A 20,365-nucleotide genomic window follows, 5' to 3' on the forward strand; every position below is an offset into this window, starting at 1 on the left:
TCTCTGCTCATCTCCATGGAGACAAGGTCGATAGTAAATGTCAGGTTCATTTTTTTTGTTGCTGCTTCTGCTTAAAGGGGCAGCATTGTCAGGAAGAAATTGCCTACCATACTGTTTGACATTTTGCTCACAGTGTAAGTCCACCAATGTCCATTTCATAGGCCTCTGGGGCCTCCTCTTTGCAGTGTCCCTTGGACACATAATCTGAAATGTTGAGCTCTCTGCCCTGATCCTAACTTCCAATATACTACCTCACCTCCTATCATACATCAAAACCATGATCCACATCAGGGCCCTCATCACATGACTTTTGGATGCAATGTCAAACTGAGCTTAATTTGTATAAGCACATAAAAAGATCACAAAACAGGGTTCTCCTCATGTCCTAAACAAATGTGTGACCCATAATAAAACAGACTGGTCATTATCACATTGCTGTTTGTGGTAGCTTGCCATGTTCAGTTTCTCTGCCATGCTTCCAACAAGTGTATCAACACCTCTGAAGTACTTCACTAGTTGTAAAGATCATTGAGCTGTCTTGAAGTTGGGAATAGTGATATATCAATGCAAAGTATTTTTCTTTCATCGATATAGTTATTGATCACATGTTTGGGATCCACCTCTTGGTGTTCCTCCTAAGTGTGAAAGAGACATCCCACAAACTCCTCTTTCTTTCTTTTGTGGAAATGATTTGTCTTGGTTTCCAGCTCATTCAGTCCCAGCAACTTCTCAGCTCCCTCAATCTGCTGTGCTTTCATATGACACTGAGTCACATTCAGTCATTGCTCTTTTGATTAGAGCCCCTTTTACCTTTAATTTTGGTGTTTAAGACACCCTGGATATTAGCCCTTCACTCTGCTTTTTCTCAATAGAAAATATTGCTCATTCATCTGAGCATCTCCATGTTTGCCTGATTTCAAAGTTTCAAGATTGGACAGAGTTAAAAATCACCCAACACCAAGTTATAGTCCAACAGGTTTAATTGGAAGCACTAGCTTTCAGAGCGCTGCTCTTTCATCAAGTGGTTGTCCTGCGCTCTGAAAGGTAATGCTTCCAATTAAACCTGTTGGACTATAACCTGGTGTTGTGATTTTTAACTTTGTCCACCCCAGTCCAACACGGGCATCTCCAAATCATGAATGGACAGGGTTGTTCAAAACCTATCACTCTCTTGACTAAGAGTCTTGTTATGCATGTGTGACAACATTCCTCTGTTAAAATTGTGTGGCCACTCCAGCTTTCATGAACTCAAGACACCTTTAATAGTCAGTGGAGCGCAGTTGAAGTGTCATCACTCCGGTAATATTAGAAATTCAGTAGCCAATTGGCTCACAGCAAGCTCTCGCATTTACAAAGACCAATCAGAAAATGATCAGATAATTTGTTTTATTGATGTTGTTTGAAGGATTGGCAAGGACAATGGGATTATGTCATTGCTGTTCTTTGAACTCTGTTAAAGGGCTTTTCACATTTATCTGAGAGGGCAAATTGGATCTTGGTTTTATGTTAAAAGGATACCTCTGTAAGTGGAATACCCATTCAGTGCTACACCAGAGTATCATTGTTGATGTTGCTCTAGTTGCTAGAGTGGGAGTTGAGTCATGATTTTTCGAGTCAGGGACTGAAGAAATACAATGCTGAATAAAGGACTTTTGCTGTCCTCTATCACTGTTCCTCACATTCTAACAAGAGGAAAGGCTTGCAAATTGCACAAATTATGCTCAAGATTAAAGAAATGCCAGGAAACGGGAGATGGAGAAAGATGTGTTTGTGGTGCGGGAAAAATTGGGGACACAAGTGCATATTAATGCCTCAGCTCAATGAGTTGCAACTGAAAATCTCACCCCGTCCCCCCGCCCCCCCCCCCAGAGAGCTGGCTAGCACTGACAGTTGTGTGAATACACGCTTTTACACTTGGCTCGTCTCAGTAATAATAGTGAGAGTCCACGAGGTGGCAGGCGTGCAGCATGGTCGGCTGTAAGCAAAGGGGCCAGATGGAAAAAGGATGCACAATGCACTGGTGAGTAAGCCCGGACCCATTTCGAATTACATTTTCTGTCACCTCCCTCGTTGCTTTTACAAATCGCTCATGTTAAAAGCGGCGACGAGCTGTCTCTGGTCCCGTGCCCCAATTCACTTTTTGCAATCTCCTATGGAATCCAAGTATTTATTTCTCCCCACCCTCTCGGAATTTTCATTAAACTGGTTTCACAAAGGAATGCTTTACATAGCAGTTCAGGACAGTTGTGCGTTATTACAAGGCTGCAAATGGTGCGTAGCATCACAGAACATTAAGCTACTTGCTGTTTTGCTGCATTTTTTGTTCTGTGCTGTTCCTTCCCTCACCACATTTTTTTCAAAGACTCCCGCTAGGAAACTATAACACTCATTCGGTACAGCGAATGTTTTCTTTTATTCAATTTTTCATCTCTCCTTTTTCTAGCAGTTGTCTTCCTTCCTGTTGCGATTCTTGCTGGTGTTCAAATCCATGAGCGTCAATTACCCTCCCGCTACATTGCCCATTTTCTACTAAAAAATCATTCTTGGGTTGTGGGCGTCACAAGGACCGCAAACAGCAAACGACAAACTAGCTTTTCTTCCCCCAGTAGTGTCTGTTACAGGTAGAATTTGTACCAGAATACCAGGCATTTCCCTGCTTGTCAAAATAACGCCACAAAATTCCTGAACTAAACCTCAACAACTAATGGGCACATCACCCTCTGGTTAAAGTCTCAGAGATAGATGACGGTATCTCTGACAGTGCAGCACATCATCAGCACTGCACTGGATTTTCAACTTAGGACATCATGCTCAATGTCTGCAATGGGGTATGAACTCTTAACTTCCTGACTCAAAAGCGAGCATGCTTCAAGTTTTATCTCCTTGACTAGGGTTGCCAACTCAGATTGGGTACATTCCTGGAGGTTTCATCACATGACTTTCTGTTATATTGCCCATTCCTCTCTAGGAATTACTAGTCTTCAGGGAAACTGCCTTTTCATCCAAGCAGAAAGTCAACAGCTTCTTCATTACTTAATTGGATGACTTTTGATTTTTAGACAAGCAGCATTTTATTTCTTGCAGCGTATTTTTATAACCAGCAAAACAAAATTATTCAATAAAAATTACATATAGGGCATAATTATTAACATCCTTATAATTTTGTGCCTAGTTTTCTTTTTCATCTTTAATTCTCAAAACATCCAGAACAATCTTGAAAGGTTGGCAACCCTATTTCCAAATGTACAATGTCCCAACAAGAATTCAGTAGTGCTGAAACCGACACTCACACATGGGTTTAAGTTGGCTGATCAGCTCCTCTTTTGACCATTTGGCCCACTCTTTTTTGTCGGTGTTGATGGAGCACAGTATTGGACCACATGGCTTCCCACAGTCTTCTATGGCTGGCACGTTCAGGTAATGGACCAATACGATGTCAGGATTCTGAAGGAGACAAGGAAACCCCAAAATTTAGTCTTTGTGGCTATCAAGGCAAGCAGACAAGAATTGGATTTGCATATAAAGTAACCAAACACACTCAAAGTAACTGAAAATGCTGGAAACACTCAGCTGGTCTCACAGCATCTGTGGAAACAGAACAAACTTTAACACATCCTTTCTTACAACTAAAAATAACTTCTTTTAACCCCAATCCCCTACAAAATCTGCGACAGTTCCAGGAAGATTGTATTAGGTTGTTGCACCTGTCTGATGATTAATGGATTTGATCAAAAGAGTTGGAAACACTTGCGATCTGGAATTCACTGGCTAAAATGCTGCTGGAAGCAAATTAAATTGTAACATTTAAAAGAGAGTGAGACGGATCTTTCAGAGAGTCGGCAGAGGCACAATGGGTCAAATGCGTCCTCGGATACTCTGAGATTCTACCCATCAAAATAACCTTTAAAATACTAATAATGTACCTGGTATTTCAGACTCATCAGGGAGGCTTTGTAGCAATTTGCTCACACACAAAGGAACCTGTACTTCTCAGACAGTTTTGAGAAGATGATGTTTTCGTTAAGTGGGAGTCACTGGCATGGATGGCACTTATTGCCCATCCCAGATGCCTCTTAAGAATGTTTACATGTAGCCTTCTCCTTGAATGTCCCCATAATCCACGTGGAGAACATGTGGTTGTTACAGTACTCCAGAATCATGGCCCAGCAATGGTGAAGTAAGAGTGATATCTGTCTCGGTCAGAATGGTGTGTGATTTGAGTGGGGTACCTGGAGGTGGTAATGCTCCCATTCCCTACTGCCCTTGCCCTAGGTGATGAAGGTCATGGGGTTTGAGAAGTACTGCCCAGGCGCTGAACTAATTTCAACAGTAATTTCAGTTCTGAAGCTGAATGAAGAGAGGTTTTCTTTTTCCAATGACCTTGAAGGACACAGTTCTGCATGCTCGGCTAACAAGAGAGTGCAGCTGATTCACAGTTTGCCTCCCGCCCTCTCCAACCAGCTGGTAAGCAGTAATATTAACATGCAAAGCTCCAACCAGGTGTCGAGTGGCAGCAAACAAACACAATAGATCAGGCTGCAATTCATTACACAATGGCTGTTAAGCAGAATCCTAACCTCCAGTAGATCACAATTGGAGAACTGTGCAGAATTCCAGTTTCCATATTAGAATAATGAAAACAAACTTAGTAAAACTAGAGAGATTTCAATAAAGATAGACAAGGATGATACCAGAACCGAGTGGGTATACTCATCAGATAAAGCCGAACAGGCTAAGACTGTCTACTGTCATGAAAAGAAGGCCAAAGGATGACCTCGTAAGGTCTTTAAAACTATGAAGTGGTTTGACAGGAGAGACATAAACAAATTATTTCTCATTGTGGGGCATACCAAAATTCGGAGCCATACGTGTAAGATTGATACTAACAATCCAGGAAAGAAATTCCTTGTATCTCACTACCAAAAAAAGAGTTGTTGAGATGAATAGCACTGGTGCATGCGTTCACTTACATGAAATCATGTAGAATGCACTGCACAGTAACAGGCCATTTGGCCTAAATAGTCTGTGCTGACCTTAAATTCCACACAAGTTCCCTCTCATTCCATCTATGTTGTTTCAACCTTTCAGCATTTCTTTCTAATTTTCAGCGCTTGTGTGTGGGATGCATGTGAGACTCCTCCTTTAGTGTTCTTTTAAATGTTTAACATTGGACTGAGACAAAGGTACCCAATCACATATTAAGCTCCTCTGGCTAAACACTTGGGAAATCCAAACCGAAGATAGTCATCGGGTGAAAAAGGATTAGCAGCTGGGTGGTTTTTGAGGTTAAAGGGAAGTTGAATAAAAGGAAAATGGGAAAATAGGGACATGTTAGATAAAGAGGGATGGGAAGAGATTCATTTGCAGGAAAATCCTGGGCCAAATGGCATTCACCCTGCTATGTCGAAACATTAGCTGTAGGAGCAGACTGTAAAAGCAATACAGTACTTTCAATTTCTTATCTGATTTCAGTCAGGTCGACAATAGCCTCAACTCACCTAACCTCATCCCTGCAAGCATGGAAGGGAAAACAATATCAGCCATGGGTTGCTGCTTTTGGAGGTGAGTGTCGCAATGGATTGAGACTGAGGGCTCAAATCTCACAGCAGCACAAAACAAATTCAAAGCTGATATCTGGGTACAGAAATAGACAATAGACAGACAATAGACAATAGGTGCAGGAGTAGGCCATTCAGCCCTTCGAGCCTGCACCGCCATTCAATATGATCATGGCTGATCATTCCCAATCAGTATCCTGTTCCAGCCTTATCTCCATAACCCTTGACTCCACTATCTTTAAGAGCTCTATCCAATTCTTTCTTAAATGAATCCAGAGACTGGGCCTCCACTGCCCTCTGGGGCAGAGCATTCCACACAGCCACCACTCTCTGGGTGAAGTAGTTTCTCCTCATCTCTGTCCTAAATGGTCTACCCCGTATTTTTAAGTTGTGTCCTCTGGTTCGGCACTCCCCCATCAGCGGAAATATGTTTCCTCCTGCCAGAGTGTCCAATCCTTTCATAATCCTATACGTTTCAATCAGATCCCCTCTCAGTCTTCTAAACTCAAGGGTATACAAGCTCAGTCGCTTCAGTCTTTCCGTGTAAGGCAATCCTGCCATTCCAGGAATTGACCTCGTGAACCTACGCTGCACTCCCTCAATAGCCAGAATGTCTTTCCTCAAATTTGGAGACCAGAACTGTACACAGTACTCCAGGTGTGGTCTCACCAGGGCCCTGTACAGCTGCAGAAGCACCTCTTTGCTTCTATACTCAATCCCTCTTGTTATGAAGGCCAGCATACTATTAGCCTTCTTCACGACCTGCTGTAGGAGGGAGTACTGCACTGTCAGAGATGATGTCTCTCGAAATAAGACACTAAACTGAGTGGATGCAAAGTTTCCATGACTGTCATAGAATCCCTGCAGTGGGAGCAGGCTATTCGGCCCATCAAGTCCAAACTAGCCCTCTGAACAGCATCCAACTCAGACCTACCCCATACCCATCCCCGTCACCCTACATTTCCTATGGCCAATTCACCTGACCTGCATATCTTTGGACTCTGGGAGGAAACCCACGCAGACACAGGGAGAACTGGCAAACTCCACACAGACAGCCACCCAAGGCTGGAATCAAACCCAGACTCTTGGTGCTGTGAGGCAGCAGTGCTAGCTACTGAATCACCATGCTACCACTAGGTCTTTACGAAAATGAGAACGGTGTCCATTCCTATGTTAAACTCTCAATAAACATCACTAAAACAGGTTATCTGGTCATTACCACATTGCTGACTGTGGAAACTTTGTGAAAATGATCTATCACATCACTACATTACACCAATGACTACATTACAAAGTTACTTTATTGGCTGAGAAACACTTTGAGATATCCTGTAGTTATGGAAGGCACTATGTATGGTCATCTTTCTAGGGGTTAAAATTAATGTGTAAGGATCTATGGACAATTTTTTAAAAATCACTCATGGGGTGAAGGCATCCTGGCCAGGCCTGCATTTGTTGTCCATCCCTAATTGCCAAGAGGGCAGTTAAGAGTCAACCACATTGTTGTGGGTCAGGAGATACACGTAGGCCATGATAAGTAAGGATGACGGATTTCCTTCCCCAAAGGACATTATTGAATCCGGATCGATTTTCCCCAACAATCGATAATGGTTTCATGGTCATCCGTAGACCCTTAATTCAAATTGCACCATCTGCCGTGGTGGGATGTGAACTCCAGACCCCAGAATATTAGATGAGTTTCTAGATTAATAGTCTAGCAATAATACCACTAGGCCATTACCACCCTATGTCATAGTGGATCTGATCCAACCCTTACAAAACAACCAGATACTGAATTTCCAGCAGAAGGTGATGTTACTGCGTAACCATCAAGCATGGAAATGCCAGCTGAGTATATTCATTCCCTTCCATATCCATGGTTACTGGTGCAAATCCTAATTAAGTCAGCACAGACTGCTAAAAATTCTAGGACTTCAGTCTGACCTGGTTTTAATTCTAATGTTTCTGTATTAAAATAAAGTGTTCATTTCTGTTATTGCCCAATGGAAAATCACCTTTCAACCCCTTCCTCCTGACAGTGCCAGGCGCACAATGTCTTGCACGTCACCCTGCCTACAAGCCCCAGCATAGAGAAAGTTTGACTCTGAAAGGTTACACTGGAGGATGCTTTGGAAACAAATGTTCTGGACCTTCTCATTCGATTGCAATCAACATACAATCTGGTAGCTGAGTTCAGGAAAAAAATGCAATTAACATCTCCCTCTAGCACATCAGAAAATTGCACAATGTTATTTAAAAACATAAAAGTGAGCTCTAATTTTCATAGTCATCACACCCATGTTACCAACAAACACTGTTTGCATAGTAGTACATTCCAGAAAGCAGTTGCCCAGAGACCAGCACTTTGTCACTATAATGGCAAGTCAATGAATTGTCTTTGTAACTTACAGTTCTGTCTCTCTCTCTCTTTCCACTGATGCTAGTTGCTATGGAAACTGATTTCCTTACTCAGAAGGGATGCTTTGCGCATGAACAAACCAGTGGACATTCGAAAGGCTATTTAACCACACAGGTATTACCACTGAACTCCTGTCCTTCCCTCAACCTGTGAACTGTGGGAGATATGAGATGAGAACAGTAGCTGAGTGAAGGTGAATGTTTAGTAGAAAATCAGGCTGTCTATCACGAGGTCCAGTGAAAACAGAATGTCATCACTGGCTCCATATAGTTCTAATTTTGCATAACTAGTTAATGGTTTTAGTACTGATTGCTATCACAAAATAAACTACATCTTGTTATGTTAGGCAAGCACCTCTTCTCAAAAACCTTCTGGTGGTATATCCTCTACCACTGATAATTAGACATGACTTTGGACTCAGCATAGAAAGGAAGTTAGAGGACTCTTATGGCACAGTGGTAGTGTCTCTATCTGGGTTCAAGTCTCACATATTCCAGACTTGTGTCATAACACATGTGAACAGGTTGTTTCAAACATATTTAAGAAGGATTGGTCACAATGAACTACCCCAACCACAAGCCAGCAATAGTTGGTACTCAGTGTAGTCAGTACAATTGCCTTAGTCCCAGAGGATTATAGCGCTGCTCAATCGTTAGAGAGAGATGTCTAGTGATGATTTAACCTGAGGGTCATCACACCTCAGGTGAGGGGAGAGATTGGAAAGGAGGTACCTTCATGGTAACCTCAGCCGGTGCAGAAATTGAACCTGTGCTGTTGATGTCACTCTGCATCACAAGCCAGCTGTTCAGCCAACTAAGCTAACATCCCCCTTTGACATGGTGATCAGCAATGGATGTCAATACTGAAATACCATAAGGTAAGAATGGTAGAGAGAATCCTTTCAATCCAGGTGGGAAAAAGTCAGAAGAAAAGCTATTTTACCACTTATATAACATTAGCTTTTTTAGAAGATGGGGTCAGTCAGTGGCTGAAAGATGAAAATACTCAGCAGTTAGCGAGTTTTGAGAAGATTTATAGCTCAGGTTGAGGTTCTGGGTGTAGGTTTGCTCGCTGAGCTGGGAGGTTCATTTATATGTTTGGGTTTCTTTGGGTTGGTGATGGTAAATAGAAAGCAGGAATCATGAACAATGCTTCGCCTGGAGGCCCACTGAAAAGGTTACCTAGTAGGGTGACAAAATGTCTGGAAATGAATCTTGCAGCTCAACGAACAAACCTACATCCAGAATACTCAGCAGTGCTCAAAGGCAGAGAAACCTGGTGAAAGCTGTACTCCAGAAGAAAACCTTCACCTCCGAGTTGGTAACAATATGGATTAGGAAAAAGCTAGCTACATCAGGAAGAGACACAGACCTTTGTGATGGAGACATTGTGGGAGAAATTTGGTGCTCTGAAGTCAAGTTAGAGATCTTTGAGGGCATGGGAGAGAAACAGAAATTACGATATAGCTGCAAAAAGCCAGAGTGGATAGGAAAGAAAGTGCAAGTGAGCACTTACCCTTCAAAACGGGCATTGTGCCATCAGAGGTAGACTCCACAAGGCATGGCTACATTAGACAGTGCAAGGGTCAGAACATTAGTTTTTACAAGGGTGATAATACTGGAAAACCTGCAGAGTTTATTTAAGGGGACAAAGAGACAAACTTAAAAGACTTAAGAATGAGTCTAATGGAAAATGGAAGAAGAAAGAATAACTTTGACTTTTAGAAGGTTTCCTGATTTTGGCAGGAAGGTCTATTAAGGCCACAGCCGCAGAAGCATTTGAAAAAATGTCTTTAGCAGTGAAAAGTGAAAAATATCCATTTTGCCTGTGAAGAAATAAGAAATCTCCAGAAAGTAGGAAACCACTATTTTGATCATTAAAAAAAAATTGAGAATCCCCAATAAGCATTAGACATAGAGTATTGCTATTTATTACAATTTAAAGCTTGAAAGAAGCAACACAATATAGTTTTATTATTTAACTGATTTTAAAGATCATTCAGAAGAATATTAGACAGCATTACTGCAAAACAGAGTTTAACAGCTTGCAGACGAAAGAAACTGCAACATTTCTCTAACAAAATATGAAAGATCTTTCTAAGACAATTGATTTAAAAAAGTATTGATTTAATATAAGAAAACAAGCTTGAAGAAAGCAGATTAAACACAGAATCCAAATGCTACATATTTAAAATTTAAAGGAAGACGAATAAACAATTAAGAATAGAAGAAAGAGGACATAATATTTCCTAAAATGTGAAAGTCAGAGATGGGCCAAACAGAACACAAGATTGGACATCTTGGAGAAGACAATTCTCAAGCCACAGAATTGCTTCAAAATTAAATACTAAGTCTGAAGCTGACTAAGTTAATGCACAGTTGTGTTCAGTGGATTCAATAGCAGATTAGATTAGATTGGATTACCTACAGTGTGCAACCCACCCATACCGATTCCCCTACATTTACCCCTGACTAATGCACCTAACACTCTGGACAATTTAGCATGGCCAATTCATCTGACCTGCAGGTCTTTGGACTGTGGGAGGAAAGTGGAGCACCTGGAGGAAACCCACGCAGATATGGGGAGAATTTGCAAACTCCACACAGACAGTTGCCCGAGATGGGAATTGAACCTGGGTCTCTGGTGCTGTGAGGCAGCAGTGCTAACCACTGAGCCGCCGTGCCGCCCCTGATGTTAGAAATTGCCAAAATATAAGAGAAGGCAAGAATACTTTTGAAGCTCCAACAGCTTTTAATATGACTTCAATCTGAGAACAACAAGAAATCTTGAAAGGGTGAGATTTAACAGAAGGGGTTTCTAGGGAAATCTATAGCTATTTCATAAATGATCATAACAGATAAGTGGAAAATTGTGACCATAGAGCTTTGAATTCAGAATTCATTGTTGGGAATTACTAATGAGTCTTTGTCAGATTTCATACAGTCCAAGGAAGATTTAACTTTGGAGCAAGCTGTTAATGGTGTAAGCATATACCAGATAAATTCATAGGTAGATTCTGAGAGAAAAAACATGCCTACCACAAAACAGCAACAATTTATGGCCACAGACAATCTGAGGGGGAACATAATAAATCAAAATCAAAATAGCAGTTACTAAGAGTGTTAGCACAATGGAACAACAAAAGCTTCACAAACACAAGCAATGCCTGACTGTGACAAATTAATATTATATCCATAAAACTATTTAACTGATTTTAAAGTTCTTTTAGAAGAATAGTAGGTTGCTTTGAGAAGATGTACAGAATAGAACACCACAAGGCTGCAAAGAAAAGGTTATGTGCAGTGGACTCCTTTAGAAAAGATACCCAGTTTAAATGCTTTTACTTTCTCAGAAAGGTAGCAAGAGTTTTCTTAGTGGAATTTAGTGATTCATCTGAATTGACTTGCACAGAGCATATTTATGTCAATAGACACTTTGTTCATTTTAATCTGATACAAGAACAGAGGCAGAAGTTAGGGTAATCAGAAGATGAAATTACATGGTCCAGATGAAACAACTGCTAAGATTAAAGGTATGATACAAGTAACACTGCAACACAACACAAGCATTGAGAATGTGTATATATTTCCCAATCAACATTCCTCACTTTCGAGTCTGCATACATACGTGACATCAAGTCCTTCCAGTAGCCACTGAGAACAACTGGTTCAGAAACAAACTGTTGTTGACCAATTGGTAAAAGGACAACCAGTAGAAACTTTAACTGGGCATCCCACTCATGGCAGAACCCAAAAAGAAGAAAGGATCTATTAAGATTACCTACATTTGTACAATAGAATTGTTTTATATCATCAACAGGAAGGAAGTTAGAAACTTTGCAGGAACTGGTGAAAATATTTTCTATTCCTATCATCACCAAAAAATCTTTCATTCTATTATCTCTTGAAGCACAAATGTCCATCCCAGTGAGTGGTACTGAGTGAGTATCATTCTTCCAGTAATATGAGTGAGGAGGGTGTGAAGACACCAAAAACACATCCATGGAGGAGAATGAAAATATCCAACCTATTCAACAGGTTGAAGTGGAGAGCATATATGCTTCAAACCAGATGTACCAGTGGACTGTGGTTAAGGATTGTCTGAAACAAAATTGAGTTCAGCTGCACAGGACTCCATGGAAGCCAGACCAATGTCCAGGGATGAAAGACATGACCGAAAAGAAGAAATGGCCTTGTCTGAACATGCAGGCTATTTCAAAAAAGAGAATACCTGTTCTAACTGAAAGGCAATTGCTGGTCCAGAAACATAAGATACAGCAAGAATAAAAGTACTTTCTTTAACAGTTGAGCTATTTTCTACAATGGATATTCATGAATTTGAAGATCTTTTTGAAGTATTTTTGGGACAACTACTTGAGTTAGTAGGGAAAAGTTCTTCCGCAAAGAAAATGTAGGTTATTTAAGATGTTTCAGATAAGGTATTGGACCTACCACTGACTTTAGCAGGAATAACACTCATTGTGATGGACTTGAAGGATGTCATGTTGTGGCCGTACAGGACATTATTTAGGCCACTTCTGGAATACTACGTTCAATTCTGGTCTCCCTGCTACAGGAAAGATGTTGTTAAATTTGAAAGAGTTCAGAAAATATTCACAAGGATGTTGCCAGGGTTGAAGGGTTTGAGCTATAGGGAGAAACTGAATAGCCTGGGGCTATTTTCCCTGGAGCGTTGGAGGCTGAGGGGTGACTTTGTAGAAGCTTTTAAAATCATGAGGGGCATGGATATGCTGAATAGCTAAGGTGTTTTTTTCCAGGGTAAGGGTAAATATCCAAGGTCTTTTCCCCAGTGTAGGGGGTCCAAAACTAGAGGGCATATCTTTAAGGTGAAAGTGGGACCTAAGGGGCAACTTTTCCACACCAGATGGTGGTGCATGTATGGAATGAGCTGCAAGAGGACGTGGTGGAGGCTGGCACAATTACAACATTTTAAAGGTATCTGGATGGGTATATGGAAAGGAAAGGTTTAGAGGGATATGGGCCAAATGCTGGCAAATAGGACTAGATTAATTTAGGATATTTGGTTGGCAAGGACGATTTGGACTGAAGGGCCTATTTCACCTGTGTTGTACAACTGTGTAACTTCCAAGAGATAAAAGACCTCAAGTGCAAATATGGTTCAAAGGCTGATCATCAAGGTCAACTCAGGGAAACAGACTGGAAGCTAAAGACCTATCAGTCTTTGAATGTAGAATACATTGCCTTCTGACTAATTTTGCAGACTTTATGCATTTGTGATATCAGAGACTTATGTGGATTTGGGGTAGTGATAAATGTAAAGCAGTTACGTACATGAATGTATAAAAGTTAATTATAGAATAAAATGCTTGTGGGGATGATGCTGTATAACACAATACTTCTGAAAGGGTTAGTACTGAAGTTGTAATATCTCTACCAATCAGAAGATGTAACAGTTTTGTTGGTGCAAAGTCAACCTGTCTATCATAAGGTCCCATTGGAGACAGACGTGTCATCTCTGGCTCCTGATAATTGTTTTATGCTGATCTAGTTAATGTTATTTGTACCTATGCCTTCATGTAATAAACTACATATTATTATGCAAGATGAGTGCCTCTATTTGTTAAGACTGTCTTGTAGTTTATTTTCTACCACTGATAATTAGGCAGGCCATTAGCATTAGGATTGAAAGGAAATTGGTGGCAGTGAACCAGTGTGACCATAACCCATCTAAGGCTCAAAACAGAAATTAGGGCTTGGTTCTGAGGAGGAAGGGAAGACTAAGGAAGGTAAGGAGGTTTTTTTTTCATTTTTGGTTCAGGTAAGTCACAATCTAAAATGCTGATTTTAATTGTTCTCTATCCATAGAAGCTGTCAGCCCTGCTGAGGGTTTTCCAGCATTTTCTATTTTGAATCCATAGTGTGCGAGGATATAAACATGAGGAAGGAAGAGAGGGGACAGTGAGACTTCAGTTCAAAAGAGTGGGGACTCAGTGACCAAGAAGAATGCCGAGGATGAAGGGTATGGCGCTTAGAAAGAACAGAAGAGCTTAGAATCCAAAACTAGAGGCCATAAATATAAGACAGTCACTAGTAAATCCAATAAAGAATTCTGGAGAGTGGTTAGGCTGAGGAACACTCAGTTCTCAGACTCAGATCTCAAAGACCACTTACTAATAGAGTAGTTCAGGCAAATAATAAAGATACATTTTAGGACAAGCCAATAGACATTTTTCAGAGAAAATAATAGAAGGATGTGTTGATTGAATCAGACAAAGGAGGGTGGGAGGAGGCATGAGTGGAGTACAAACACCAGCATAAACTGGCAAGGCTGTTTCTGTGTTGTAAACACTGTGTAATTGTATGGAAGTTCAAAAGAATCATGACCGATAGCAGTGCTGATAAAGTACAGAGAGACAGAAAGGATCCCTCCCCTTTAGCCTTTAATTCCCCATTCTCTTCTTTGACAAAAATAAAGAACAAAGAATGACAAGCAAATAGAAAGCGGATGGAAAGCCAATTTTACGTGCAGTGGGAATTCATAGGGAATGATTTTCAACCCAGTCAATTCTGTTCACTTATCTGTCCTAAGGTTCTTGGATCACACAGGCTGCATACTGAGCAGCCCCTAGAATGCAGAGTAAATACTCTGATGAAGGCAAACAGAGTCATAACAACAGTTTGACTCTTGTTTGCTGCTTCATCAACACTAAGTGGCCAATAAATCACTTTGGCGCGGTGTTACATCTGGTCCATGGTTTTATCATTAATCTGATGTCTGTTGCTCATGAAAAATGAAAGAAAAAAGGTCGCATTAAAACAGAATTTATGTGTTATCCAGGAACTAGTAATCACTACTAATGATACTTCATTGCATATTTGCTTTAGGATTCAAAAGCTTCAATTGCTCAGATCTGTTTACTCCTTCTTTCCTCTATGGAATTTGTATGCTGTTTCCAGCCTCAACAACCTTATAATAAAATGGAAGACCCAGCCACATCGATTACCCAACACCTGGACAGGGAGAGGTTTTAAGGAACAACTTAAAGGAGGAGACAGGGTAGAGAGGGTTCAGGAGGAAATTCCAGACCTTAGAGCTTAAGCAACTGAAGGTACAGCTGCTAATGGCAGAGCAATCAAGATAGGAAATGCTTAAGAAATCAGAAGTGGATGAGCAGAAATCTCAAGCTATCTTCTGATGTTTTCCTCTGCTGCATATTCTTGTAATGGAGTGTGGTTGAACAGCCTGTCAACATTAACAGAAGCAGGCACCTAATGGTAATGTCACTGGGTTAGTATCTATAACACTGTAGGGATGTGAGTTCAAATCCCATCATGGTAGATGGTGAAATTTGAATTCAATTTTAAAAATCTGAAATTAAAAGCAAGCCTCCTAGTAACCATGTGACCCACTGTACTGAAAAACCCACCTGGTTTGTTAATCTGTCACCCTTCCCCAGTCTGGCTGAAATATGACTCCAGACCCCCAGCAATATGGTTGGATCTTAACTGCCCATTGAATAGACCGAGCAAACCACTCAGTTCAAGGGACAGTTAGGGAGAGGCAATAAATGCTGGCTCAACCAGAGCTATCTACATCCCATGAATAATTATGCCGGAAATGTCGATTCTCCTGCTCCTCGGACGCTGCCTGACCTGCTGTGTTTTTCCAGCACCACACTCTCGACTCTGATCTCCAGCATCTGCAGTCCTCACTTTCTCCTATATGAAAATGGTACACTGCCTTGAAACACTGAAGACTATCTAACTCTACCTTCAACTCCATTGCCATCAATTCCACTTGGTCACTTTCTCAAGTTGAGTAGCCATGTGTTACTTAAAGTTTCTCTTTTATTTAATGTCTCTTTTCCCTCACTCAACAACATTTTAAAATGTTTTATTATTCTAATGTAGCATTACAACAGAAAATGGAGAGGCTAAGAAAAGAGACTGGGAAGAGACTGAAAAGTGGCAAAAATATGGTATTGCCCTTTCTCCACCCTGTGGCTCCTCAATGTCCTGGAATGTGTTAACTCTTGTTTGAGTGCTGATGACCCTCCAATACTCAACTCAAGTGGTCAACCTACATGTGCTAACCTAGATTGAGTGCCAGCACAAAATTCAACCATGGAAGGAATCTGATTACTTCCAAACCTGGCCTCACCTGGCACAGGAACTTAATATCAGAATGAAATGTGCTGCCAGAGAATGTGGTGGAGGCTGGTACAACTGCAACATTTAAGAGGCATTTGGATGGGTCTATGAATAGGAAGGGTTTAGAGGGATATGGGCTGGGTGCTGGCAGGTGGGACTAGCTTGGGTTGGGATATCTGGTTGGCATGGACGGGTTGGACCAAAGGGTCTGTTTCCATGCTGTACATCTCTACGACTCTATGACTCTAAACTGTGATTAACACAGTGAAACGTGAAAGGTATTAGCCATAGTCTAATAGGTACTTACTCTTTCCTCTTAAGTCAGGAGCTTGTGGTTTGAAGTCCCACTCCAGAACCTTTAGAACAAATTCTAGACTGATGATGCAAGGAGTGATACACTGGTCAGAGATGCTGTCTTTTAGGTGAGAAGTTTAGCTAAGATCCTGTTTGCTTTGCAGGTGAACATAAAAGACCTTAAGGCACTATCATGGAAAAGACCAGGGGAGTTCCCCATCAGGTCCTAGCGAATAATTGTAACTTAACCATTATCACTGAAACAGATTAGCTGACCATTGATTCTGTTTGTGAGGCCTTACTATAAGCAAATCATCTGGTTCATTTTCTGCATCACAACAGTGTGTACACTTCAGAAAGCAATTCGTAGGCTGTGATGCACTTGGAATGTCTTGAAGTTGTAAAGGGTGCTACAAGAATGCAAATCTTTCTTTTCAACTTGTTTATTTGCCCCTACTTCTTCCCCTACTGAAGAAGTCAATGAGGTTGATTTAAGGGTCCAGAGATAGGATCAGCAGGTAACAAGCTCAACATACAACAGAGATAACAGTTGCATTTAATAGCATTTTATACAGGCACACAGGGCTGTATAAAGTTGGCAGATGAGTCTGTTCTGTGTTGGGGCACAGCACAGGGAGCACACAGTGGTATTGAAATTCAACGCACGAGCAGGTTAGAAACATCACATTCCCAGTGCTGATGATCCGTTGCTAACTGAACTAGTCTCAGCCCAGTGGGGCCCTGTTCATTTCCAGTCTTTGCTTCCTTTTTTTTTATATAGATAAAGCAATAACTTGTTAAAATACTCCCGTGTTATGGGAGCAGTTCTATTTTATTTCATTTTAATTCACTCGGTTGGTTGGGAGGGAAGGCGACATCAGTACTGACTGCACTTTGTCTCAGTTACAACCCCCAACCTGTCTCCAATCAGACAGTTGGTCTATCACCTCACACTGGAAGGTTAAGAGATGATTGATCAAAGTTTGAAAGACACGAAGGGGAACATATAGTGAAGTTTGCAGAAAATTATTTTTGCTGGTTGGAAGTCTACGATTTGGAGGCAGAGTCTAAAAATTTAAGTCAGACACTTCTTCACAAAAAAGCATGGGAGCAGTTTGGAAATTTCTTCTGTAAACCGTAACTGATACTAGATCAACTGTCAGTTTCAAATCTGCGCTTGATACATTTTTGTTTGCCAAAGGTATTAAAGACTGTGGGGCATTGAGTTAGATCAGAGATCAGCCATGAACTCTCTCTGAATGGCAGTGTAGGTACAAGGGGCTAAATGGCTTCCTCCAGTTCCTGTGTTTCTACACAATGAATGTGTAAAGGTATTTGTGTTGTATGCTATATTCACTCCTGTCTGATTTTCTCCCTGTCTTCTGTAAAGGAATTGTCTGGGTTTTATTTCAATGAACTCTGCCTCTCCTACACAACCGTGCCAAATGCATGCTGACATGTGAACACTGCACACATTCTGCACAGCCACTCCCTCTTGCATGCACTCATTCTGATAAACGTACCTGCCTTCTCTTCCAGATGGAGGAGGTTAATGAGATAGAGATATTCAAGCTACCAGTCACAACCACTTCTGAGTTGTCACAAATACTCTGTGGTCCAACACGACCTCCCTCAATTTTAAAACACTTTCAAATCTCTCTTTAACCTTCGTCCCCTCCCATCCCTGTAACCACCTCCAATCCAATGAAGCTGTGCGCTTTCTGAGTACCCCCAATTCTAGCCTCTTTATCTACAGTGTGGAAGCAGGCCATTCAGCCCATTGGGTCCACACCACCCCTCCAAAGAACGACCCACCCTGCCACTCTATCCCTTTAGCCCTGCAGTTCCCATGGCTAATCCACCTATCCTGCACATCCCTGGACACTGTAGCATGGCTAATCCATCTAGCCTGCACATCTTTGGACTGTGAGAGGAAACCCACACAGACATGGGGAGAATGTGCAATATCCGCACACACAGTCACCCTGGCTGGAATCAAACCTGGATCCCCAGCAATTTTAACCACTGAGCCACCATGTCATCCATTTAGTATCCCTGATTTTAATTTCTCACAACCAGCAACTGTGCCTTCAGCTGCTTGGGACCAAATGCTGAAATTTCTTCTTTTCATCTCTACTCTTCTTTAATTAGCTCCTTAAAAATGACCTTTTTATTCAAGCTACTGATTACCTATTCCAACATCCTTTTGTGTAGTTCAGCGTCTATTTTATGATAATGGTCTGGAGATTCCGAGGAGTGGCAATCACAACTGGAGTCCTAGAAGGAGAAGGGGGAGGGAAGAGAGCAACAGGGCAGCACTGAAAAAGAGGCTCTCACCCACCCGATCAGATACTGACACTGCCCTTAACCTGGAGGCGAGAATAGAGTTGGGATGTGTACATAAAAGGCTGTTTTGTTTGCTAACGTCGTGGGTGTGAGACAGAATATGAGTGCTGCTGCAGGAGAGTCAGGTAGAGATCTTGATGGTGCAGTAGACAGGAGGATACTGAATGGCCACACACATGCCAAGGTGCAGTTGTATTGGTTGGCCTGGCAGACAGCCTTCTGTCATCGTGAAGCAGCATGGAGGAGTCCAGTTCCAAGTTGACAGAGTGCACTGTGCAAAGCTTGACCTCACCACTGCCTCTGTTCCTTCTCCCTGTCAGACTCTCCACTTCTACCTTCAAAGCTGTTGTAGCCTTTGTGTTGATAGGTTCTCACAGCCTCTGCCCTCCCTCTGAGGATGCAACACCCTATGGCAAATGCACATGCTTGTCATAGAAAAAGTTCCAAAATTCAACTTGCATGCATTGAAGGTGCCTGGCCCTTAAATTACATTACTGCAAGGTTGGTCATGCACATTGCTCACATTTGGGACCCTGGCATTACATCAGCCATTGGGCTACAGAGCATTAGACTATGCCAAGCAACATGCAAGGTTTGTCCCTGTGTGCACCCATATCTTTGGATTACACCACAGGAGCACTGTAGATTGTGGCTAGGAGTGCATCTGGCCCCTGGGAAAATGAAGTAGGCATCTATAACATGCTGCTATGTGACAGAATGTTGTAACCAGAATGTTTTATTCCACAATACCACCATCCTTCACCTTAATTAGCACAGAAAAAGAAGGGAAAAATAGTCCTTTAATCTTTAGTCGGCTGAACATCAAAGCTGCAACATACCAAGCCATCTGGCAGACACACAATGTACAGCTGGGATATCAATAGCTGGTCAGGTACAAAAATTACTAACAAAATGTTCTAGTTAATTACATTTGAGTGCTGACAATCCACTTTAGATATTTTCTCTACAGTGCTTTAGATGGTGTTCTTCTGCACATTCCTATCATTTCTCCTTAGCTCCAAATATAAAGAAATAACTGGAATTTACATAGCACCATTCACAACTTTGGGATCTTCTAGACTGCCTCACAGCCTACGATGTACTTTTAAAATGTGCAATAAAGTAGGGAAACCTGGCAGACAATTTTACACAGCAAGATCCCACAAACATTGTACTTAAATGGCCAGATAATGATTTAAGTATTAATTAAAGGGTTCATGTTGAACAGGACACTGGAGAGAAATCCCTTCTTTGAAATGCTGCCACCGGGTTTTTTATGAACAATAGGAGCACAACCTAAGACTCGGTTTAACATTCCATCCAACGTCATTACCAACTGTGCAGCACACCTTCAGTGCTGCAGTGCGATGTCAGAACCCCGTATGAATAGTGTGTTCGTGGATATCTGTTGGGATGAAATTTGAGCTGCAGTGCAATCACCTCAAATGCAAACCACCATTGCTCAGTGTACTGTGGAACCAGATCTGAAGAGGGGGCATTTTGATTCCAGTGGAAACTGTATTTGAGAGCAAGGCATTGGAAAGCAAGAAAACCTCAGGATACAACCTTCAACTAGAATCATGTGGGTCATCAATTAAATTCCCATGAAGTTGTTC

General features: G+C 41.5%; 1 protein-coding gene across 7 annotated transcripts in view; it reads right to left on the reverse strand.

Annotated features, from left to right (window-relative positions):
• camta1a (calmodulin binding transcription activator 1a) overlaps positions 1–20,365 on the reverse strand; it is a 1,308,418-nt gene that overhangs the window by 152,109 nt on the left and 1,135,944 nt on the right. For all 7 annotated transcript variants that reach the window (XM_072586311.1, XM_072586310.1, XM_072586307.1 and 4 more), the window contains one exon: positions 3,291–3,444. In XM_072586311.1, the coding sequence (XP_072442412.1) occupies positions 3,291–3,444 (154 nt within the window). The remainder of the gene's footprint in view (positions 1–3,290; positions 3,445–20,365) is intronic.

The sequence above is a fragment of the Chiloscyllium punctatum genome, chromosome 16 (genome assembly GCF_047496795.1).
Source record: "Chiloscyllium punctatum isolate Juve2018m chromosome 16, sChiPun1.3, whole genome shotgun sequence".
Taxonomy (NCBI): domain Eukaryota; kingdom Metazoa; phylum Chordata; class Chondrichthyes; order Orectolobiformes; family Hemiscylliidae; genus Chiloscyllium; species Chiloscyllium punctatum.